This window comes from Dromiciops gliroides, chromosome 4 (genome assembly GCF_019393635.1).
Source record: "Dromiciops gliroides isolate mDroGli1 chromosome 4, mDroGli1.pri, whole genome shotgun sequence".
Lineage (NCBI taxonomy): Eukaryota > Metazoa > Chordata > Mammalia > Microbiotheria > Microbiotheriidae > Dromiciops > Dromiciops gliroides.
The window spans coordinates 251,207,104-251,231,335 of record NC_057864.1 but is presented as its reverse complement, the minus strand read 5'-3'; the positions used below and the strand labels follow the sequence as shown (position 1 = coordinate 251,231,335).

The following is a 24,232-nucleotide window of genomic DNA, read 5'->3' as shown; positions in this document are numbered from 1 at the left end:
GGAGAGAGAGAATTAAAAATCATTAGACTACCTGAAAGCCATGACCAAAAAACTAATTTTGACATCATATTTTAAGAAATAATAAAATAAAAGTGGCCAGATCTCTTAGAACCAGAGAGTAAAGTAGAAATAGAAAGATTCTACCTGGAAGAAACCCCAAAATGAAAACTTCCAGGAACATCATAGCCAAAATTCAGGATTCCCAGGTCAAAGAAAAAATACTACAAGCAGCCAGAGGGGAAAAAGAATTCAAGTACAAAAGAGCTACAGTAAGGATTACACCACAATAAAGAAGTGAAGAGATTGGATTACAATATTCTAGAAGGCAAAGGACATAGGCTTATAACTAAGAATAACTTAACCAACAAAACTGAATCCTACAGCAGAAAAATATGGACCTCTAGTTGAATAAAAGACTTCCAAGCATTTCTAATGAACGGGCCAGAGCTGCATTTGAAGTACAAATACAGAAGTGAATTGGGGCAGCTAGGTGGTACAGTGGATAGAGCACTGGCCTTGAAGTTGGAAGGACCTGAGTTCAAATCTGACCTCAGACATTTTATATCAGTGTGACCCTGGGCAAGTCGCTTAGCCCCAATTGCCTTACACATCCAGGACCATCTCCAGTTGTCCTGATCTATATCTTACCACTGGACCCAGATGGCTCTGGAGGAGAGAGTGAGGTGGGTAACACAGCCCTTCATCACTTAAATTCAATTCAGTGCAAGTCATGACATCACCCTGATGTCATGGTCCTCTTAGAGAATAAAGGACAAACAATAGCAGTTAAATAAAATATAAAAAGGTAAGCATGAGTAAGTAATTACAAGAGACTAACCATGGATAAACTGTTTGCATTCTAATATGAGGAGATGATACATATGGACCCTCAGAACTCTATCATCAACAGGGGTAATTTAGAGAAAGAAGGCCTGGGAATGGTTCTGGGGGGTTTTTTGTTTTTTTTTTTAGTGAGGCAATTGGGGTTAAGTGACTTGCCTGGGGTCACACAGCTAGTAAGTGTTAAGTGTCTGAGGCTAGATTTGAACTCAGGTAAGCCTGACTCCAGGGAGTACCTGAACAGGGGCAGCTAGGTGGCACAGTGGATAGAGCACTGGCCTTGGAGTCAGGAGTACCTGAGTTAAATCCAACCTCAGACACTTAACACTTACTAACTGTGTGACCCCGGGCAAGTCACTTAACCCCAATTGCCTCACTAAAAAAAAAAAAAAAAAAAAAAAAAAAAAGAATAGAATTGGAGGGGAAGAGGAATTCCCTAAAGGGTAAATGGGAGAGTAAAGTTTGGGGAAATTATCTCACATAACTGGAGATGTCAAATAGAAATCTACAAACAAGGAAGAAGGGGTAAAGGGAGTGGCTGATGCTTGAACTCTCATATACATTGGTCAAAAGAAGTAAGAATACATATATTCACAGCAATGGGCATAGTAATACATTTCACAAAAAAGAGGAATATAAGGGAAAAGGAATAAGAAGGCAAGTAGATTAAAAGAAGAATTAATCCTGAGTAAAACAAACTGATAGCAAAGACTGGCTTAACAAATTATAGTATATAAATACAATGGAATGCTTTTGTGCTGTAAGAAATGATGAAAGGGATGGTTTCAAAGAAACCCAGGAAGACTTGTATGAACTGATAAAGAATGAAGTAAGCACAATCAGGAGAACAATGACAGTATTGTAATGTAAAGGCAAACAACCTTGAAAGGCTTAGGAATTCTGATCAGCATAATGACCCTCCATGATTCCAGAGGACTCATGATGAAAAAATGCCACCCACTTCCTGATAGAGAGGCTTCAAAGTGAAGAATTATATACACACACACACACACACACATATATATATACACATATACATATAATATATAGAGATATATATGGGGTTTTTTTAAACCTGGCCAAAGCCAGAAATTGTTTTGCCTGACTACACATGTTGTAATGGAGGTTTTGTTTTTCTTTATTTCTCAAATGGGGGAGGAGGAAAATAAGAGATGTGGTAGGTGAAAGATGAAATGACCAAGGAAACAAAGGTTTGAGCTTCCAAGCATTTCGATTTATTAAGCAATGCCTACCAATTGTTCAACAAACAGGAACCAGACCTCTTCAGCTTAGGTCTGGACCCCGAATACAGGGGAAGACAGACTTTTATACATTTAAAAACAATCAAATAAGACCAGACAATTACAGGGAAACAACACAAAATTGGGTATCAGATTTCTAATTGGAGGAAAGATTAGGGACTTTCCAAGTTGGGAGAGGGAGAGCAAACAGGTGCAAAGAGAAAGCATATTTTTGTTGATTTTTAAAAATATATTTTAAATTAACTTTTTAAAAGAATTTGTAAAAAGAAATGGCACATACCCACCCCCACCCTCCGCCCCAACACAGGAAGAACCTTGTGTTCAATGATCCATCTTATTTCTTTCCTCCATCATGCCACATTCTTTTACTCTCCAGCCTTCTGATACAGATGACATTTCCCTCTGTCTCTCTATACCCTTTTTCTTCATTTTCTCCTTGAAGCATTTCTTCCATTGAACTAGGATTCATTGCAACTGCTATTCCTGCCCTCAAGGAACCTACAAAACAAGTAGCAATCAGAGCCAGAAACTCCCAGGATATTTCCCATTAAAACTCAACAACAGCCATGGTGTGTGTAATCTGCAGTTGTCTGCAATGAAATGTATTTGACCTTCTGGCCCAAGGAGATAAGGGCACCAGCAGAATGAGGGAACTTACATGGGCCTGAAGCAGTATAGAGGCAGCTGAGGTGGCCTTTTTCCTGAATACAAACTGTAGGTAAGGATAATTCATCTCAACAAACAAAGCAAGACTTCAAGGATTTGTTTTTTTTAAAACCACCTTGAAAAAAAGCACCAGGTTACTTAGTGATAGTGGGGATGGCAAAAGAAGCCCAAAGCACTTGTGATTAGTGAAATCTTTGCCTCCATCAAGCTGGCATGCCTTAGGGGACAGCAGTTGTGGGTCTCTATCAGCACATGGCAGATGGCATGAGGGCCATCACCAAGCAGTGCTTTATTAGCAATCTACTTATCAGGCCAACTTGTCATGCAAACACCCAGGCTGGGGCCCCAGCCATCTTCCCCTAGCCAAAGCAAACAATCCCTACACTCCTGCTTGGGGCTCCCTTTGCTCATAATTTAGCAAAGCTGTCATAGGCTTCTTTGGGAGCTCTCATTATGTTGAATTTGTGGCTATTAGCCTGAGAAGCAAAGCCTAGAGAGAAGCTGATTTAACACAAGCCTCTTCAGCTTTTAGACCTCACCACAGCCCAAGGTGAATTCACTTGATTTAGTATTCACAAGCAAACCTCGGAAAGTTTAAATCCCAGCCAAGGGGATGTATAGATGGGTATATAAGCCCCTCTAGGGGGTGTTAGTCATTAACAGTGTCAGATTTGTGGTTGCAGACTGCCAAGGATTTTTTTTAACCTGAAAAAAATGTGGTTAACCTTCTTCCTTATAGTTTAAAAAACAAAATTCCTTGTTCCCCCTTTCCTTAAATTTGGAGCTTGCCCTATCTAGAGCAACAGAAATTTAGAAGAGATAAGACCATCTCATTTTTCTCATTACAAAGCTTTCTACCCTAAGTTTTTCCCATTATTAGAAACAACTTAACCTCCCTTCTTGTTCTAGAGAATGCCTCAGCAGAGAGTAGTCAGAAGAGAATGAGTTGTTACACAGGCAATGTATCTGACTCTCTGTTTTAAGAATTCACTGTGATCACAACCCCAGTATAGTCAGCCAGCTTCTGTCTGTTGCTCAGAAAGTAAACAATGAACCAGAAATGTTGTGTGTTTTTCATATCAGAAGTCTGTATGTGAGAATATGTATATCTTAGAATCCTTTCTGCTCTAAAGTTTTCCTTTTGTGTTTAACAACATTTGATGCCACCATGCTTACTATATGCATGAGATATCATGAGTGGGATGTGGAGTTTGGGGGTGGGCTGAGTCCCACTGTAAGTCCCTTGATTATTGCCACTGACATCATTTCCTAATCCTATCTGTTCTGGGCTGCTCTGTCAAAGGGCAAAAGACGATATCAAGGATGGTGGAGAAAAAACCAACCCATTTCTAATAAATGGTCCAAAACCCATCCCAATAATCTCCTCAGAGAAGAGGAAAATAATGTTTACAGATTGGGCCTTAAAAGGGGGGATTTCAATGGACAGAAATAAAAGCAATCTGTCGGTGTGCTATGAGGGTCAACAAAGGGTAGAGAGAAGAAGGCAGGGTAAGAACGGGAATGGTCTATACTTCAGCTTGGTTGGACTGCAGAGCTCCTATCCATTTTTTACGAATTATCATTACCAACCTCAGTCCATACGTGGATGTGTCTGATAGCCTATAACAATCAGCTATCCAGCTTCTAAGATCCCAAATGGATAGAGTAAATAAAGAAAATGAAATGAGCTCTCCTGCAGAATAAGCAGAACAGAACTCCTCCTTATTGATTGGTCACAAAAGAGCGCAGGTGTTTTATCTACACAAACAAACTAACAAGATGGGACACAGGAGCGCCACAAACCAAGGATTTAATCATTCAGAAGTCCAGAGAGATGAGCACTAAAGAATATCAGATGTATTACAATAAAAACCATTGGGAGTTAAGCCTGGGACTTTGAGATGGTGTTATCTTAATTAAACCAGATCATATGGCTTTGAGGTTTGGGTTCCCCAGTTTGATTGGGGAGGAGAGAAAGCTGGTTCCATAAGATCTTAAAAGGGTGAACAAAAAGCACAGTCATGACTAGGAAAAGGGGAGAGAGACACAGCAGGAGACGGAGAGATGGCATAAAAAGCAGGTGGATCAGCTGTATTGTTTATGCACTATGTAGCTGAGGGTAAGTGACATCCTTGCTTATGGAGCCACAGAGACCAGAAGTCAGTATGATAAGGTGAGAGAGCTTTTTTTTTTTGACCATCTGAGGTCATCTGTGCATAGATTCCTTGTCACTGAGACAAAGATGGGATGGCATTGAGCCGTACATGGTGACGATTTCAGGGACCAAATGGTTAGTAACAGTCATGCTGGCATCCCGAGATCAGGAGTGAAGAGGATGAGAGGCTCCTGCCCCACAAGCATCATAGGGGACTTGCACTTAATGAGGTTGAAAATGACCACCTGAACATTTCTTATTCTCAGTAAGATGTGCCTTTGAAGGGACAGAGTCTGATTTTTGTTGTTGTTGTTGTTGTCATTGTTATCATCGTCATCTACGTTGTCATCTTTTTATGGATGTATGAGTTAACCATAAGTAACAGAGGTAATAGAGCCAACCATGAAACTTCCCCTAATTATACTGACTCTAATAACAAGGTTTGCCAAAGAGAACAATTGATTGGGGAGAAGCCTCTGCCCTCTTCTGCATGTTTTTTGGGGATCTGCAACATTCCAACTGGCTAGTCGTCCCCCTTCTAATCCAACTGCATTTGGCTGCTCTCTCTTACTCTTTAGTTGACAGGCTCATGCTATTCCCCTTATTGGCCAAATTTCCCTTCTGCTTTTCCTGACTTTATTGCAGCACTCTCTCTGTATTTACAAATGTGTTACCCTGTATTTTGGGCAGTTGGGTGGCACAGTGGATACAGTGCTGAGACTGGAGTCGGGAAGACTCACTTGAGTTCAAATCTGGCCTCTGACACTATCACCATGATCCTGGGCAAGTCACTTGACCCTGTTTGCCTCAGTTTCCTCATCTGTAAAATGAGCTAGAAAAGGAAATGGCAAAATACTCCAGGATCTTTGCCAAGAAAACTTCCAAGGGGGTCATGAAGACACATACATAACCGATAAAGACTAAACAAATCATGTATTCTTATGATTTTCATGTATATAATTGTCTCCCCCAACTAACTTACATGCCCTCCAAGGGTAAGAATCATATCTTTTTTTTTCCTTACCCAAGTTCTACATTGGTTTTACATACAATAAAGGTTGGGTGAATAAATTAATGAATGTCCCCAGAAATTAGAATTATGGTCCTTGAGAAGCACGCTGCACTGAGACTTTGAGGGGAAGGGGGATCAAGCTGCTTCCCACCATCTCCTCTTGCCTTTTCATTCGTGTGCCATTGATGACAGCTGGAGTAACATACTAGATAGAATTGTGGACTTAAGAGTAAAAAACATTGCATTGGAATTAAAATCCTACCTCAAACACATACCAGCTGTGTGACCCGGAGCAAGTTACTTAACCTCTCGCAGCCTTAGTTTCCTCCTCTGTAAAATAGGAATGATAGTTGCTATGAGCATCAGAAAAGATAATATATGTAAAATTCTTTGCAAACTTCAAATGTAAAATAAATGTTGGCTACCATCATCATCATTACTTGTGAACGCTCTAACATAATTGCTATCTCCTTTCAGGTTTGGCAAACAATTGAATTTATACCTCCAGTCCAACAGCCCAGCCGAAAAGCAAGGACAGAGTACAGATAAAAACTCCTTTCTTCTTTCATCCTCTCTTTGGATGTGCTGCCTAAATGGCTGGAACAACATGTGACTTGAGCACTAATGGAAAGCCTTGTGTTTCTGTAAGGATGGTGTCCTAGAAGCACTCAGGAATGGTGGGATATGCTGAGGGGGGGGGGGGATGGAAGGAGGGGTGGGGACCAAGACGGCTCCAATTAGAAGAAGTCTTTGCAAGGAGTGCTGGGGTTTTTGGCTATGGCCCCAGCAAGGTGGTTGAATATTTCAGAGTGGGTTTTGTTGGGTTTGTATTTTTTTAAATCCCCCTTTTTTAAAAATAATATGGGTTGCATGGCAGTTGGTCTTGCCTTTTGGATAACTTGGATACCTTGAGATTATGAAATGGCCATTTTGCAAAACGGAGCCAGGAGGTTTGTGCTGGGCTCCCCTCTTCCCCCCACCCCATTCCCACTAAGCCTACACCTATCAAATAATAAAGAGAAATAAAAAGCTTGTATCCAGGAATGAAATGGCTATATCTTAGGCCAGGACTACAGAACTGAATCCAAGCAGAGGAGAGCCAAATTGTCTCCTGAAATGGGATATCTTGATGGTTGATTCTGATAACTCAGGCCAAATTGTCTTCCATTACCTTTATAGTGAAGATGCCCATCTTGGATTGGGCACAAAGCCAGAATATCATAGGCCCAGCTGGGACGCAGTCATTTTGGAGCAGACCAAAAGGACCTGCCATTGTCTCTCCAAAAGCCAGGGTAGAGAGTCCAGACTTCAGGGGACCTTGACGTGGATGTCAATGATTCTCTGGAATTTTAGCCACTGTTTCCTTTTGGCCTTTTCCAGATTTTTTAGAAATATCATGCCTCATTTAGCCATGGTAGAGACAACCCAAGAATCCAGAATGTTTTAGATTTCCAGCACATCAGGCAGGGAAATAGTGGCAGAAAGCCAATGCTTAAAGGGTCTATCTAGGTCTTAACTTGGTTGGGGCCCTTTGAAAATGGGGAACCTTGGGAAATGGAAACAAGCTAGGAGTACCTGACGATACCTGCCACAAACTGAATAAAAGAACTTGCCCTCTGTCTTTGCGATCTCTGCCTGGTAAGGATACAGACTGAAAACCCTGTAAGGAGAATGTAAATTGGACTCTTTTTACCCCTCCAGGACCAGGGTAAATGAGCTGTGCTTATCAAAATAAAATTTTAAAACTAAGATGACCTAGTCCAGTTCTCCCCATTTACAGAAAAGGAAACTGAGGCCCCACAAGGGCAAAAGAACTGCCTGTGGTCAGCCAACTGTGACAGAGCCAGGAGCCCTTGTCTCTCTAGTTCTAAACCAATGTGCTTCCTACAACATCACATTCAGTTTGAGGGCTCCTCAGCTCAGCATTCAGCCCTTAAACCTGACTGGTGAGAAGACCTGAATGGTTCAGGACCCACACACATGTACATGGATACATGTACCTCACAATAGCAAGACCTCAAATGAGTTTGGAGGTACCCATGTCACTGTCATGAAATTAACAGCTGTCCCAGGGAAAGGCCTGGGCACTCCCAGCCTGCTCTCTGGATGAGAGAGGGCTGTGTACACTGGAGTTAACTAGATACTATTGATTCCAAGTCTCCAGCTGGAGGCATTTATCCTCTGGATCCAAAGGCCTTGTTTGCAGGGAAGTATGGGGCAGTTCCGTGAAGCCAGCCAGGCTGGGGAAAAGCCAAGAGGGTAAATGAACAAAGGAAAAAAAAAAAAGACAAGTTGCCCCAAAGAGGCACATGCAGCAACTGAATGGTTGTCATGTGATGGTTCTTAAACAAAGTACCACCTCCAGACCACATCCTCCTGCCTGACACAAGGCCTCTGACACGGAAGTGTGCTTAGACCATCTGCCTGGGAATCTCGAAGTCGCAATGCTTTGAAAAGACTTCTCTCAGATTTTTTTTTTTTCAGGGCAATGGGGGTTAAGTGACTTGCCCAGGGTCACACAGCTAGTAAGTGTCAAGTGTCTGAGGCTGGATTTGAACTCAGGTACTCCTGAATCCAGGGCCGGTGCTTTATCCATTGCGCCACCTAGCTTCCCCCCCCCCCCAATTTTTTTAAAGGCCAATTACAAAGAAAGTTTTGGTTTAGCCTTTTTATTTTGTTTGGTGTTTTGTTGTTGTTGTTGTTTTTAATGTGTGAGAAAGTCTTTTCAAAGCTTCTGTGTCTCCCAAATTTAGAGGCAAACTAAGTTCCAGGTAAAAATGTTCTCTTCACCTATACCCATGAAACCAAAGAAAACCAGCAATGAGTTCTGTGCTCCTAAAGGAGAGATTTAAGAAAGGCATTTTCTACAGAAGCCACCATGCCAATGATTCTGAAAATGAACCATTCCCAAAATGCCCTTCCCCACTGAAGGAAATCAGCCTTCTCTCTTTTTCATAAATTATCAAAGAATGTCAAAACTGGAATGGACCTGAGATACCGTCCAGACAGCCTCCTCTGGATAGAGGAGAAAACTACAGCCCAAAGAGAGGACATGCTTTGCTTGTAGTGGTCACTTAATAAATACAACACAGTCTGTGGCAGGCTTGGGACTAGATTCTAAATCTACAGCTGTCTCTTAGTCTAATGTTCTTTCCACTGCACCACACTGCCCATATAATAAAAGTTATATGTGTGGGGTTATTTGGGGGTTTTGTTCATTTGTTTAATGTAAACATGAGTGTTTTTAAAGTTTAGGCATAGGAGTGGCTGTTGAAATTTCTGAAGCATAGACAAGTCTTATAATGTGATGTAGGACAGGAGAAAAAGAATGAAGAAAATTAGGGTGGGTATTATGTACTGAATGAGGAAAGAACGTGGAAGGTAAGTGTAAGATGTGTAGGAAAATGAACAGGAAATGTGGAAGCACAAGGATATTGTGTAAATGTGCATTGGCTATATGGGGATTTATTGAGGGGAGTGTTTGGGAATAGTTTGTGAGTAGGTGGGTAGGCTCAGGGCAGGGGAAATTGTTTGGGCAGAGTCTATGGGTAGTGGCTGAGGCCCAATGATTTGGGGGGAAGGGCAGCTGTCAGTGAAAAACTGTAGGAAGTGGCAGTATAAGGGGTTTATGGTAATGGATCTATAGAAAGAGAAAATACTACCTCACTCATAGTGAAAGGCTGAATTCTATATTTGGCCCTGGATGCTTTAGAAGCCAGGAACTTGAAGCCAGGTTAGAGAGGAAATAATGCCTGCTAGCCAAGAAGAAAACAGAATGGGAACTGTGGGAAATGACCAGGAGGTCACTCAGGGATTGTGTTAGTCTGAGGGGACACAGCAGCAGAGATTGTAGACAGCCACTGAGTAGCACTGGGAAAGAAATGGAATAGAATGGTGCCGTTCTTCCTAGAAACTTGAACAATAAAAGGGAGAAAAATCTTCACCTTAAATTACCATTCAGAACTTTCCTGATTCCTTTCTGCTGGACACAGCATAACTCCTCTAACTTCATCATGAACCTAAAGGAAGGACCCTGGTCAGTAGGGACCTGGAGACCACATTCCAACTTCCATCTATGGAAAAGTATGAAGATCCCTCTTTGTTTTGAAGGACCTTCAAGACCTATAAAACCACTTTCCAAAATCTCTCACCAAACTGTTTTGGGAGCCACCTTTGATCTGTGCCCTCTCTGCCCAGCAGTATGATACCAGCCTTAAGAGTCAAAGACCTGGGTTCAAATGCTACCTCAAATGCTTACTAGCTGTTAGCCTGAGAATTCACTACTAGATATAGGTATAGATAGATAGATGTGTATATGTATGTGTATGTATATGTGTATATATAGTAATGAGATATATATTATAGTTATGTATTATATATACTCATTGTATAAGTATATATATATATATATTAGTATATATTGCTAATGATAGCATTTATATAATGCTTTAAGATCTGCAAAGTACTTTTCATACATTATCTCATTTGAAGGTTGTGGCCTTGATCACCTCTAAGGTCTTTTCCAACTCTAAATCTTTGTTCCTGTCACTGTGTCACCAACAGTAGAAGGTTGTAGAGAAGTTATCCTGACTTATTGTTTACAATTTAAGAAAATGTGTTATTTTAATTTACGTGTGTGTGTATATACATGTATATATACACATCGATACATGCATCTATATATATATACATAAATTTATATCTATATATATGTATGTATATGTACATGTATTTGGGTCAATCCACGGGAGAATCCCAATGTCCGATAGGTGGGTAGGTGATTTTTCCTTTTCCTTATCTCAGGAGTTATTCAGATGGAAAGAGCCTTCTCCATGCTGTGTTTACTCAGTATTCTCTCTCTGCGTTGTACACTCAATTGATTTGGGGGTTTTGTTTTTCCTTCTTTTCCTCCAACCTCCTAATTAGTTCAGCTTCAAAACATCCCTTATCATCTCCAGATGTCAGATAAAGCTCCACCAATAGAATCAGTCATATTAAGCTTTCCATTAATTGATTTTGGCCCCCACCCTTGGGAAGCACAAGTTAGTTCTTCCCATTAGGAGCAATAATTCCCCATTCAGGAGATTGTAAATCATGCCTTCTGTCTGTCCATCTTAACCATGTTTGTCACCTCCTTCAGAAATGAACAGTGAGAAAGACCCTGGGATAAAGATGAATTCTTACTCAAACTTCACCATGTCTAAAGAGGATGTTTACTGACATGCCTAGAAAAAGGGCCAAATTTGTAAATCAATGGAGTATGTGGTTGCCTAAATGGTGTGACCCAAGGAGACCCTAAGCAGCACTCCAGTGACCCAAAATAAGAACCATCATAAAATTGTTCCTTAGGATCTTCAAGTCCCTTTCTTAAATGTGCATTGTATTTGAGCATCTAAATAGGCATTTCTTCAAGTAGGTATCTCTCCCCATTCTGTCACCAGTCAAGGCAAAAAAAAAAGCTAAATCAATAATAAGATTTCTATTCCTATTTTCTAGTACCTGGCCTCTCCAGTGCCAAACATGGGTATAGGTAGGGTATGTATGGAGTGTGGCTATGGGGGGGATAGTATGGGGCCATATGTGCATGTATGAATGTGGTGGGGGAGATATAATAGATATATATAATAAATTAAAATAACATAATAGATCTGTTCCCACCCATACCTGAAAGGAATTCCCACTAATTCAACATGCTCAGCTTTTGCTCACAAGGAAGCCCCATTCTACTTCTGGATGGCTCTCACTGTTAGGAAGTTTGGGTTGGAGAGAAGGACAGAGGAAGTTATTTCCCTGATGTGAACCCTAGATGTGCCTCTTTCCAGCTTCACTCACTGCTCCTTGTTCTTCCCTCTGGATACAAACAGAAAAAAAAAAAAGAATCTGATCCCTTTTCACATGACATCCTATCAAATATCTGAAGACAGGTATCATGTCTCCCTTGAATCTTGTGTTCTCTATTTTAAACATTTCAATAACTGAGAAGATTCACTCAGTGGAACCCCCACCTAAAACAAACCAGCAGGTGAGATTCTCCTCCTGTGTTGTCGCTGGTAGAGACAGACAACCAAGGGTCATCATACTGTCATCTTCTGCTTGGAGACAGAGGGATGGACAGGATGATTCCCAGAAAACAGGGCTTCTCCACCCCACAGGGAAGAAGATTCAAAGTGGCAGAGGAATGGGGGCAAAACAGGTTTGGTATTTGTGACATTTCATAGAGCAAGGCTGAGACCCATCATGCAATTCTCCCCCCTCACTTAATGTATTGGTTAGTTTGGGGAAACTGAATTTTCTTCCATCTTTTTAAAGAGTTTTCTGCTTTAAGGAGTAGCTCTCTGGGAAAAACCAGGGAAAGAATTTATTGAGAAATGTGGCTGATGTCAAAACAAAAAATACCACTTTTTTTAAAGTGAAGGATAACAAGAGAGAAATGAAAAGTGAAAACTTCTCTAAAAACTGGTCGGATGTCCTAGATACTCATATCGCCACAGTCCCTCAATACTACAATTGGCTTTATGCTTGCTTGGCTCTGATTTGTTACTCAGATTAATCATAATCATCCTTATCCGCCCTCCCGTCTTTTTACCTGGCCCCTACCTCTATGTGTTCCCCTTGGCAAACAAGTCTGTTCTCTTACCCTCATTTCACAATGAGGGAAACTGAATATGGGTGATAGCCCATACCAGCTCTGATTTCCCTGAACTTTTATGGTTTGGGGTTCAAAGGACTCATGTTTTTAGGGTCTGAAGGATGAGGAAACACCAGGGAGCTGATACAGCAACCTACCTAAGGCCAGAGCTGTCTTTGGTGGAAGGAGAAGTAATTAGCCTGCTCTTCTTCTCTTGTGCGGAAGAGGAAAGGACAGGATGACTTCAGTGGAGCACAGTCTCCCAGAGAGCTCCCTATTCCTGTCATCCTCCTCATGGAAGGCCATGCGGGTCAGGGAACGTCAGACCTGTTTGCATTCATGGCACTTTGAGCAGCAGGGCTGAGATACACTGCACTGTTCAAACAGACTCCCCAGCCCAGCCAGCCAACTGTGGTGGGGAAGCAACAGTGCTTGAGGGGGGCCCTGCCCAGGACAAAGGAAAGCAGGCAGCAGAAAGGGCGCCTTATGCACTGTGGTGGAGCCCCCAGAGACATGGCTGGCTCAGTGCTCTACAACTGGCGGGGCAGCCGGACTCTGTCACTGCTGCTGGGCTATCTCTGCTACCTGCTGCTGGGTGCTGCCATCTTCCAGCTGCTGGAAAAGCAGGCAGAATCTCACTCCCGAAACCAATTCCAGTTGGAGAAGCTACGCTTCCTAGAAAACTACACCTGCCTGGACCAATATGCCCTGGAACAGTTTGTGCAGGTGATATGGGGAGGTGGGGCCAGGGTGGGGAGGATGGAGAAGGGGGAGGTGGAAGGACAGGACCTGGAGAACGGGGGGAGGGGAGTTCAGAGGTGAAGTCTGGAGAAAGAGGGGCTGGACTTGGATGGCTTTGGGACTTTGGGGCAATCAGAATCAGGGATAGATAAATGAAGGTGGGGGGAAGCATTAAGAGTAACTCTGAGAGGCAGCTAGGTGGCGCAGTGGATAAAGCACCGGCCCTGGATTCAGGAGAACCTGAGTTCAAATCTGGCCTTAGACACTTGACACTTACTAGCTGTGTGACCCTGAGCAAGTCACTTAACCCTCACTGCCCTGCAAAAAAACAAAGAAAAAGAAAAAAGAAAGAGTAGCTTTGCCCGATTTCTCTGGACCTCTGCTCCCCTTGACCTTCCTCCAGCTCAGTTACATTTCCATTGCCTGGACAACAGTCATGCCACACAGTTAAATGTCCACAACAGCTGTCATCAGACCTTCCTCCAATGGGACATTTCAGGTTCAAGAACATTAGGTGGCTATGGCTGTCCAAGCCCCTGCATTGACTAGACCCAAGCAAGTAAGCTGTTTTTGATGAGTGAGCTCCTCTCTTCAATCCTACCCCCAAGCCCTGCTATGCACCTCTTTGCTCCACAGTGATTCCAAGCATCCTCAGCTGTTCCAGGCTCCAGAGCATCCCTGGTCCAACAAGACATGGTGTCTGGGGTTCAATCAAATGGTAAAGAAAAGATTGGATATAAAGAGACCTATCATGGCCTCTATGGCAGACACCAAAGACAGGAGGATGTGCTCTCTTGCCCTTGAGTTGGGGAGATGAGTTATATTCAAATGATCTGAAATGACCAGAGCTAGAAGGGTTCTGGGAGACCATCCAACTGCTTAGTTATTTTAATTTGATTGGGGTGGGGAAAGGGAGAGGAGACTGAGACCCACAGAAGGGAAGAAGTTTATCCAAGGTCAAATAAGAGTACAAATAAAACTAGTATATGTATTGAGGGAGATATAAAATAAGGCTGCCCAATATGTTTACTGAGGAGAGCCTGCTAAACAGTCTAATAGCTGAGCCTCAGTCCCTCTCCTCCAATGAATAGCTTTTCCTTGAGCCTCCTGCTTCAGAATCTATCCTCCCACCCCCACCAAACTGCCAGTGAAAAAGTGGGACCACTAACTCCCAATCTGAGTAAGACAGCTCCAAGGGACCTAAACAAAGGGCAAGGGGATGGGGACTTAGAAGGCGTCCTCCCAGGAACTGAAGGTGAAATAAAGAAGCCGAGGGTGAGGCAAGCATTGCTAAGTGGAGACTCACTTCTGGTATGGAGCAAGAAGGCAGGAGGCTCCAGGTCAGATCGCAGGCATCAAAGCCTTCTCATTTATTGGACAGCATGAGCAGAACTCTGTATATGTTTGTGGGCTACATAATTTCTTAACCATTACAATTATTAATTGATCCAAGCCTGTTATCATAACACCTGCTGGTACACCATTACACAACAGCAACAGCTGACAGATGGTTAGGCCCCCTCTGGATTACTAGTTTATATGTGCTAACCAGAGTCATAGTTTACTCACTAGCTGCTGTAACCTCGGGCAAGTCACTTCTGTCTGCCTCAATTTCCTCAAATGTAAACTGGGGCTATCACCTACCTCCCAGATTTGTGAAGATTGAATAAGATATTTATAAAGTGCTTAACACAGTGCCTGGCACATAGTAGGTGCCTAATAAGTGTTTATTTCCTTCCTACCATGATGCTTTTTCCATGGAACTAATTAGGGTTTTTCTCCCTACTAAAATCCCACAAGTTACATGTTAGACAAGTAGACATAAAACTTGTCAATCACAGGAACTGAGTAGAGGGACCAGACCTAAGATTTCTTTCATTTAGGGAATGAATGCCTGTCTGAGAAAATATCCTCTTACCAATGCATTGGGGGATGGCGGAAGGGAGTTCCTTTTCTTCACCTTAAGAGTCATCGAGGGGCAGCTAGGTGGTACAGTAGATAGAGCAGCAGCCCTGGAGTCAGGAGGACCTGAGTTCAAATCCAGCCTCAGACATTTGACACTTACTAGCTGTGTGACCCTGGACAAGTCACTTAATCCCAAGTGCCTCACCAAAAGAGAGAGAGAGAGAGAGAGAGAGAGAGAGAGAGAGAGAGAGAGAGAGTTACCTAGAGCACTGAAAGAATAAGTGCCTTACCCGAAGTCACTCAGCTACCATGTGTCAAAGTTGGGACTTGAACCCAGGTCTTCCTGGATCTTTATCCAATGTGCCACACTGTGTCTCCCTAATCACTGTAATGATCTAAGAGAAGCTATAAAATCACCAGTTAAGAAGAGTTTGGCGGAAAGGGAGTGTTCCCAAGATCCTTATAAAGACCCTGTGGTCCTATGAGAAAAATAAAACCAAAAACACTAGCATATCTCTTCTTCCTATGCCAGCAGGGAACATAATAATAATAATATCCCATTAAGATTTGCGAAGTACTTTCCATACCTTGTCTCATTTGAACCTCCCAATTCCTTCAGTTGGTAACTATAAGTATTATCCCAATTTTAACCAATGTGGAAACTGAGGCACAAGGAGATGCAGTATATTGTCCTTGGGTACACACCTAATAACTCCTTGGAGGCAGGATTTGAACTCAAGTCTCTCCTGAATTCAATTCTAATGCTCCTTCCCCAATACTACACTGCCTCTCAACTGTGACTATAACTTATGTCCCATGGGAATTTATCTCCCTACCTTACATCCAACAAATATATTTGAGACCAAATTCCCAAAGGGAGTGCTAGAGGTAGTCTGATTAAGACTGAGAGCAAATATTTCTTGTGGTCTATCACTCATGTTCCCAAGGGTTTGAACCACAGTGAGGTCCTGATGGTTCAAGTATGGTTCTAGTATGAGTCAGGAGCTCAGAGCAGCTTCCATGATACCAGGAGAGTGTTTATCACCATCATTAGGAAGCTTTTTCTGATAGAGCTCTAAGCCCAGGAATCTGTGATCACCTGAAAGCTGCCTCCACTCTGTCATTGACTCACTGGGACAGGTCCTCAACTAAGTGACTTACAAATGAATCTGTCCCATTTCCCCACCTGCACAAAAGGCCCCCAAAACCCTGCTCTTTGTTCACCTGGACTAGCTCTCATAAGAATGAGTTTTTTACATATCGAATTCTTATTGATATCTTTTGTTGCTACATTACCTTTGTGTAATTGAAAATTCTAAATGTGGGTTCTAATCTGTCCCCCCAGTTTGGGGGGGAAACTGACTAAAATCGCTGATAAATGAGTTTAGGTTTTTTAAGGGTTTATTGAAAGATAGTAAAAGAAATAGAAAGATTGAGAACAGATTTCCTATAACCTGGCAATCCTAACCTTCCTAAGCTCCCACTTCTGAAGTCTTTCGCCACCATGCCAATCTCTCGAACCAAAAAGCGCAGAACTCTCTCCCCAGAGTCTGCTTTCTGCTTCATGTTCACTTCCCAGAAATGGGAAGTTCTTCAAACTGATTGGCTAGTGTCATTCAAATTCATTGGTTCACTGGACTCAAAGGTGGTCTCCATGTACAGTTCAAAGTTTTTAGCTTCTGAGAACAATTACTTTCTTAAGTACCCTTAAGTACCAGCCATATGTGTTTACAATCTAGTTAACTGGAATTAAGCCAGTAATCCAGACAGCAGTCAGTCACCTTATCCAATTCAGTCAGTCTAAACCAATCTCCAGGTGGGCCCCTGAGTAACTGCTAAATCTCATCTATCACATTCCATTATCTTGACACACCTTCATTTCCAGAGAGATCCCTCCTCCTCCCCTTCCCAGCCAGTCAGCCCTTATAAGAAAGAATAAAAACCAAAGGAGAAAAAAAGCACCTTAGAAAAACCAACCAATACAAGGACTGAGTCTGATTCCACCATCTTCAAAGAAGGGAAGAGTGTGCATTTTTTACCTCTTCTTGGTAGCCAACCTTGATCGCTACGATTACAAAGCATTATTTCATTTTGTTATTGATGTTCTTGTCCTTTCCATTTACCTCACTGTAATGAAAAGTATATTGTTTTCTTGCTTCCACTTACATCACTCTGCAAAAAAAAAAAAAATCTTTGAGAGAGTTAAGGTAAGAAAGAAAGGCAGTGTTTCTCATCCTTCCCCAATATCTCTAGGCTGGTCTACAGCCATCCCAAACACAGGCAACTAAGTAGCAGAGCGAGCACCTCCTGTTCTTAAAGAAAGTGCCCTTGCATTCAATACCCCTCACTGAGAGTGAAGCCATCTTATTCCTTGCTGCTCCAAGTAAAATCCATACCCTCTCAATCACCACCACCCTTGTGCCCCCATTAGGGATAGAGGTCCTGGTCCTAAGCTGCAATGACCCTGTAGAGGTGTGAAATGCCTTCTTTCCCCAGCCTTCTCTTCTACAGTCTAATAAATCCCAGATTTTTTATGACAGTCCCTTAATTTGAAAGAATAATTTTTTTTAAAACTACCACCAAAAATGACCAGGACTAACCAGCAGAGTTTTTTTTACGGCTGCCACCTAAAGGGTTAATATCCTTTGCGGTGGGGTTTATGGGAAAGGGAGTAAGGACAAAGTTTGGGTCTTTTCAGAGGCCCTAGCCTGTCAGACTGAGGAAAAGCAGATGGCGTCTCATGACGATGTCGCTCTGGCCAGGCCACCCCCACTCCCACCTCCACCAGGCCCTGAACTCACAGAGTCAGCCTGTTAGGGAACATTTCTCATGGGAAGTTAAGTCTAGGGAAAGCTGTAACTACGTCCACTTCCACCCACACACACTCACTCACTCCACTGACCACTCCAGACGCCAAGAAAGCCTGGCAAGCTGCAGTAATAGCTGCCTGTGGAGCTCCAGGTCACCATGAAAGGAAGAAGGGACAAGGAATGGATCTCATCTCCCAGCCTAGAGTCCCACCAGAGAATGAATGCCATGCGTGTGCACCCTTTGCTGACTTAGAATCTGGTCTGCTAGAATACCTTAGAGAGTAGAACGACCAGGCCACAAAGAAACAGGAGGGAATCCCTGGGCTATCTTGGCCAACCCCCTGCCTTACCACCTCCAGAAAACCTAGAAGAAGGAGGCTTTTCTTTCTTTCTTTCTTTCTTTCTTTCTTTCTTTCTTTCTTTCTTTCTTTCTTTCTTTTTTTTTTGGGGGGGGGGCAATAAGGGTTAAGTGACTTGCCCTGGGTCACACAGCTAGTGAGTGTCAAGTGACTGAGGCTAGATTTGAACTCAGGTCCTCCTGAGTCCAGGGCTGGTGCTTTATCCATTGCGCCACCTAGCTGCCCCAGGGCTTTCTTATATTGGGAGACCCCATGTGTGTAAGAATCCATAGCCTTCCTTTGAACATTCCCATGTTTCCAAGGACAAAGAAGCACTGGCCTTGGAGGACCTGGGTTCAAGAGCTACCTTGATCCACTTATTTAATGTGTGAACTTGGCCACATCATTTTATCTCTTTGGGTCTCAATTTCTTCCTCTCTATAATAAGGTGGTGAGACTAAATGTCCTCTAAGGCTCCTTATAACTCTAACCTGACTTTCTTCTGCACTGAGGCACAGGTTTCCTCTAACATTCCATGATTCCACCTTTTCCACCTTTTTTTTTTTGAGACAATCAGGGTTAAATGACTTGCCCAGGGTCACACAGCTAGTGAGTGTCTAAGGCTATATTTGAATTCAGGTCCTCCTGACTCCAAGGCCAGCACTGTGCCCCAAAGTTTCCTAAACTATGTATCACAACCCTATATGGGGTGGCATAACTGAATGTGGGGGGTCATGAAGGTTACATATACCTATTTTATACACCTATATTCCCAGGGTTGCATTAAAATTTCTTGGGCAAAAATGGGTCTCAGGGCAGCTAGATGGCGCAGTGGTAAAGCCCCGGCCCTGGATTCAGGAGTACTTGAGTTCAAATCCAGCCTCAGATGCTTGACACTTACTAGCTGTGTGACCCTAGGCAAGTCACTTAACCCCAATTGCCTCACTAAAAAAAAAAAAAAATGGGTCTCGAGTGGAAAAAGTTGAAGAAGCCCTGCTCTGCACCACCTAGCTGCCCCCACGTGATGCTATCTTAATGGAAACCAATCCTACCATTTTGACAGCCCCATGGTGGCTCATTTTCCCAGACTCATTTTCTGTATCCCTTCCTTCCCAGATAATTCTTGTCATATAAACACCCTCTACCTAACCCTTTCCTCCTTCTTCCTGACAACCCAATGTCTCCATGCTCCCCATACCCCAAAACCTCATACTTGGCATAGGTCATTATGGAAGCCTGGGAGAAAGGTGTGAACCCAACTGGCAACTCCACCAACCCCAGCAACTGGGACTTCAGCAACAGCTTTTTCTTTGCAGGGGCGGTTGTCACCACCATAGGTAATGGGGTGTTGGGGGAGGGGGGAAGGGAAGAGGGCTGGACTCCCCTATCTTGGCCTCCTCCATCCTGAAAACCCCCTAGGTCTCCTCTGTACAGGCTTTCAACACTAGTAATTCTCTCCCCCTGTAGCCTCCCCGCCCCCCCCCCCACTGTCTTCAAATCAATAAGGGAGCTCCTGCCTTCTATTTTTCCCACTCAGGATTGGTTGTGAGAATTTTTATTTTGCAGGGGGCGGGGGGGGGGGGGGTGGAGGGCAAGATTGTAAGGCAGAATTTGATATAAGCCTCACCACTCATCCTACTTCCCAATCCTTTTGCCCTCTAAAGGTTATGGAAACCTGTCCCCCAGCACAAAAGCAGGTCAGATTTTCTGCATCTTCTATGCCCTGTTTGGGATCCCACTCAATGTAGTGTTTCTCAACCACCTGGGAACAGGACTAAGATCTCACCTCGCCACAGTTGAGACTTGGGGGCATCGACCAAGACGCTACCAGGTACCACTTCTTCTCAGCCTATGGCCTCTTCCCCACTCTTCACCAATCCCAGCACAATAGCTCCTCCTCAACCCCGCCCTCTCCTGGCTCTCAATTGTGCCCTTCCTCCTTAAAATCCCTGCCCTAGGGGTAGCTAGGTGGCACAGTGGATAAAGCACTGGTCCTGGATTCAGGAGGACCTGAGTTGAAATCCGACCTCAGACACTTGACACTTACTAGCTGTGTGACCCTGGGCAAGTCACTTAACCCCCATAGCTCCCCCCCCCCAAAAAAAAATCCCTGCCCTATTCCCAAAATACAGCCACATTCCCATTACAACTTGGCCCCAGTCCTTCATCCTTCAATAAAGCTGATGTACTTCCCTTGGTCTGACCTCACATACCATCCTGAGAATGAGAAGGGAGGGACAAGCATGGTCTATAGGTGGTTCCCTTCCCCAATTCCAACTCAGTTTGAATTGTTTCTCCATGTAAAAGATCAGAATACCTGTCAGCACATTATCCCCAAGTCCCAAGAGTCCTCCAAAATCTGTAATTGACATGTTTTTCTTCCACTGAGAAAGTGGCCCCACACCTCCCTGAAGTCATCCTGGAACAATGGGAGCTACTCCATCAGTCTCCTGTCTCTCTTAGGTGGCACAGACCCTGGGCCTTGCTCTGTTCCTGATTGTGGGGACCTTTCTCCTCCTCGTCTTTCCCCCCATGGTCTTCAGCCACGTGGAGGGCTGGAGCTATGGTGAGGGCTTCTATTTCGCTTTCATCACTCTCAGCACGATTGGCTTTGGGGACTATGTTGTAGGTAAGGGAGATGGATGAGTATGGGACATAAGGAACCGGGGCCCTTTGGAAGTCTAGGAGCTAGGACATCAGGAGCTAGAGGAGAGCTGGGGGGGGGGGGGCGGGTAAAGGGGATGGCGAGAATGGGGCTGGAAGGCTAGAAACCAGGGATTCAGCAACACCAAGACTGTAAGAGGGAGGGGAACATGACTCGTGAAGCCCCCATACGGTCATTAAAGTGGAAGAAGCTCGGTAGCACAATGGATAGAGCACTGGACCTGGAGTCAGGCTGATGTAGGTTCAAATCCTGCCTGTGTGACCATGGGCAAGTGACTTGAGGGTTTCCATTTCCTTAGAACCCTTCCTGGGGTTAGGGAAAAAAAACAAAACAAACAAACCTTACACCACCTCACGAAGTGGTTTTGAGAAACCCCTTAAAGAACTAAGTTTTAATTATTAATATAGTTAATATCAAGAAGTCTCTAGTCCCTGTCCTTCCCTACTCTTCCCTCCACCCCCAACCAACCCCCAAGACTGAGAGCCAGATCTGGCCTGAGCTAATGGGGTTCTCAGTGGCTTTGGGAGAAAGAAAAGATTCCCTGCACACAGTCTCAGAAGCCCTGATGTTCTAGGTATTGCATGTCATAGTATCATGGTAAAACACCTGGGAAAACCACTCTAAGCCAGATGTGTATATTCATGGAGAGAGGGACCTGTAGAGTGGCTGTAACACATGACTGCCCCTGTTCTTCCTCTCCCAGGCACAGATCCCAACAAGCGCTACATCTCTGTGTACAGGAGTTTGGCTGCTGTCTGGATCATCCTGGGCCTGGCCTGGTTAGCTCTCATGCTACCTCTGGGTCCCATGGTCCTGCACCAACTCATGCACCTCTGGCCACTGAGCAGGGATCCAAGCTCAAAGAAGGGACTAGCTCCTCAGGCAGATGGGCTTTCTCACACCACCAAGCTCCCTCTAGCCATATGAATTCATGGAGCAGTCCTAACCTACGTGCCAGCCAGCTTCTCTTGACTTCCATAGATCACCTATAGTAAACACAATCCTTTACCATACCCTAGTCTTTCTTCTCCCTGACCCTGACCCCCTCTCCATATCCTTCCCTTCTGGGTCATTCTTCAAGGGCTGTCCAACAAGAGGAAAGAAGCCTAAAACATCCAGGGTAAATGAGTAATGAAGACCATAAAAATAAGAGACAAACCAGGAGGCATGGAATAAGAGACACACTTCACTTGTCCCTCTCTCCATCCCCTCTAGGATCACGTGTAGAATTCAGCTTCCCATTTTAGTGACCCCCACCCCAAGTCTCTAGGAGACTGCTTGACTCACAGAAGAGACCACAGATGTCATGGAAACAAGCACTCTAAGTTCCACAATAGTGACCCCACCACCAGACAAACCTGGAATCAAGTACCCTGCTCTTTCCAATGCCCATCATTTAGGCCTTCTTGATTCAGAAGGGATGGCTATGTAATGCAGACTGTCCAGAGAAGATCCTCTGTCCTGTCTCCCAGCTCTTGGGGAAATGTACAATATAGAAATGGTAAAAGCACAAGGCAGTAGTTACCTGGACCCTGTTACCTGCTCCTCCCAAAGGACCAGGGCTAGAGAAGTCATACCCTAAAGGGTACAATGCTGTTCACAAACACAGCTTCTGAACCCAGGACACTATAGCTAGGCTTCCTCCTAGAACCAGTCACCCTCCTGGATATGTTCCCCCTTGTTCCCTAAACCTGTGTCTGTTCTTTCCTCTGCGTGCCTTGTTTAAATACATACTCTCAGATCATAACATGCTAAGACCCTTTCTAAACAATGCTCTTCCAGAAGCAGACAATCCAAATGACTAGAAAAAACAAGCCAGAAGAGTTCTGGGAACCTCTGAAGTTTGTCACCCCATAGAACAGGATGGGGAGATGTTCTGTGGATGAGGGAACAATGTGATCTCGTCTGGGATAGGAGTCAGTTTTCCTGAAGGGCAGAGGGATGAACTAGACCAGGGGGCCCCAAATACTGCTCTGCTCTCCCCGCTAAGGCCTGCTGGTAGTCTGAACAGTAAACAGAGGGGCAGCATGTTGGCGCCCCTTATCTTGCCACGTTAATGTCTTAGGCAGATGAGACATGTTGCCTATGCCTCTATCACTTCTGCAGAAGAGCAGTGTCTCCTCAGTAACTGTCTCCTTGATCTCCCATCAGCCAGCAAATGTCCAACCAATATCACAGGTATTAGCATAAAATGGGGGGGGGAGGAGAGGACTGGAACAAGATCATAGTCTCATTTCTACTGATAGAAGAAAGAGGAAGTAATCTGGTACATAAGAGGTGACAGATTGACATAAAGAACTTTCAGAAGATAAAGGGTAAGCAACCCCAGAATGGGAGACAGAGGTATCAGACTGGAAAAAATAAAGGATGGGCTTCCCCCCATCCACACAGCCTCAATGGATGATGGGCGAGTAGTAAGTGTATGTACTTACTCACTGAAAAGTTCCCTTACCCAGTGCCTAATACTCTGAGGGTGGGGATGAGAGCCCCCAAAATGGCTTGGTAGGGTCTAAAAAGGCCATTTAGATGGCACGGGTCCGGAGTCTAAAAGAAAGTCAGTCATGGGCCTAGGTGAATAAACTTGGCCTCTCTATTTCTTCCGGAGTGTGTAGTTTCTGTGACCTTTCACCGGATTCGTTGCCTGAGATAATAGGGGGCTAGGAGTCCCTCTCCCACTAGTACCTCCCCACGTCTCGCCCTCGCTCCTTTCTCCCTCCTGTCCACTTATTCTGACTTGTTTTAATCCTTGCCCTTCTCCCTCCCTCTTCCTGTGTTCCCTTCTTTCCCTTCCAGGATTTTCCCATTCTCTGGGGACTTCAGTCAGAGCTCAGGCTGCTAATTCTGCACTGTGACTGGGGGGGCGGTGGTAATAGGGGAGAGGAGGGCCCTTAGCGAGATGAGGGGTATCCTCCTCTATGCAAGGCGGAGCTAGAGAGCAGGGGCTCCGTTTTCTCTTGGGGGCTAGGGATTGGATCCTTGTTTGGGGTGGGGCGCTGGAGCCAGCTCATATCCCCTTAGGGAGCCCAGGACCCTGACAGAACAAGACGGCAGGAACTTTCTAGGCTGGGCACTGACTAGTCTGACCGGAGCCCCTTCCCTTCGCGGATCCAGCTCCTGACCGCTCCGCTCCCAGGATCGAGTGCATCTCTCTGTCCTCAGCCCCTTCCCTCTCTTGCCTCTGGCCTGAGCCCAGGAAGACTCTACCCAAGC

At 44.2% G+C, this 24,232-nt stretch overlaps 2 protein-coding genes across 2 annotated transcripts in view; both read left to right on the top strand.

Annotated features, from left to right (window-relative positions):
- Positions 1-6,609, top strand: part of KIF6 (kinesin family member 6) — a 511,996-nt gene extending 505,387 nt beyond the window's left edge. Inside the window, exon 24 of the mRNA XM_044004953.1 lies at positions 6,413-6,609. Coding sequence (XP_043860888.1) covers positions 6,413-6,429 — 17 coding nt within the window. The 3' untranslated portion in view covers positions 6,430-6,609. The remainder of the gene's footprint in view (positions 1-6,412) is intronic.
- Positions 6,610-13,076: 6,467 nt separating this feature from the next.
- On the top strand, positions 13,077-21,949 carry KCNK16 (potassium two pore domain channel subfamily K member 16). The gene is made up of 5 exons (XM_043964716.1): positions 13,077-13,289; positions 19,580-19,694; positions 20,022-20,188; positions 20,821-20,986; positions 21,726-21,949. Exons 1-5 carry the CDS (start codon positions 13,077-13,079, stop codon positions 21,947-21,949), a joined length of 885 nt encoding a protein of 294 aa, XP_043820651.1.
- The last annotated feature ends 2,283 nt before the right edge of the window (positions 21,950-24,232 follow it).

Excerpts from the sequence above, each read along its gene's own strand:
- KCNK16 (XM_043964716.1), top strand. The coding sequence starts at position 13,077 with ATGGCTGGCTCAGTGCTCTACAACTGGCGGGGCAGCCGGACTCTGTCA. Across the intron at positions 13,290-19,579 it reads CCCTGGAACAGTTTGTGCAG|GTCATTATGGAAGCCTGGGA; the intron begins GTGATATGGGGA and ends TACTTGGCATAG. Across the intron at positions 19,695-20,021 it reads GGCGGTTGTCACCACCATAG|GTTATGGAAACCTGTCCCCC; the intron begins GTAATGGGGTGT and ends TGCCCTCTAAAG.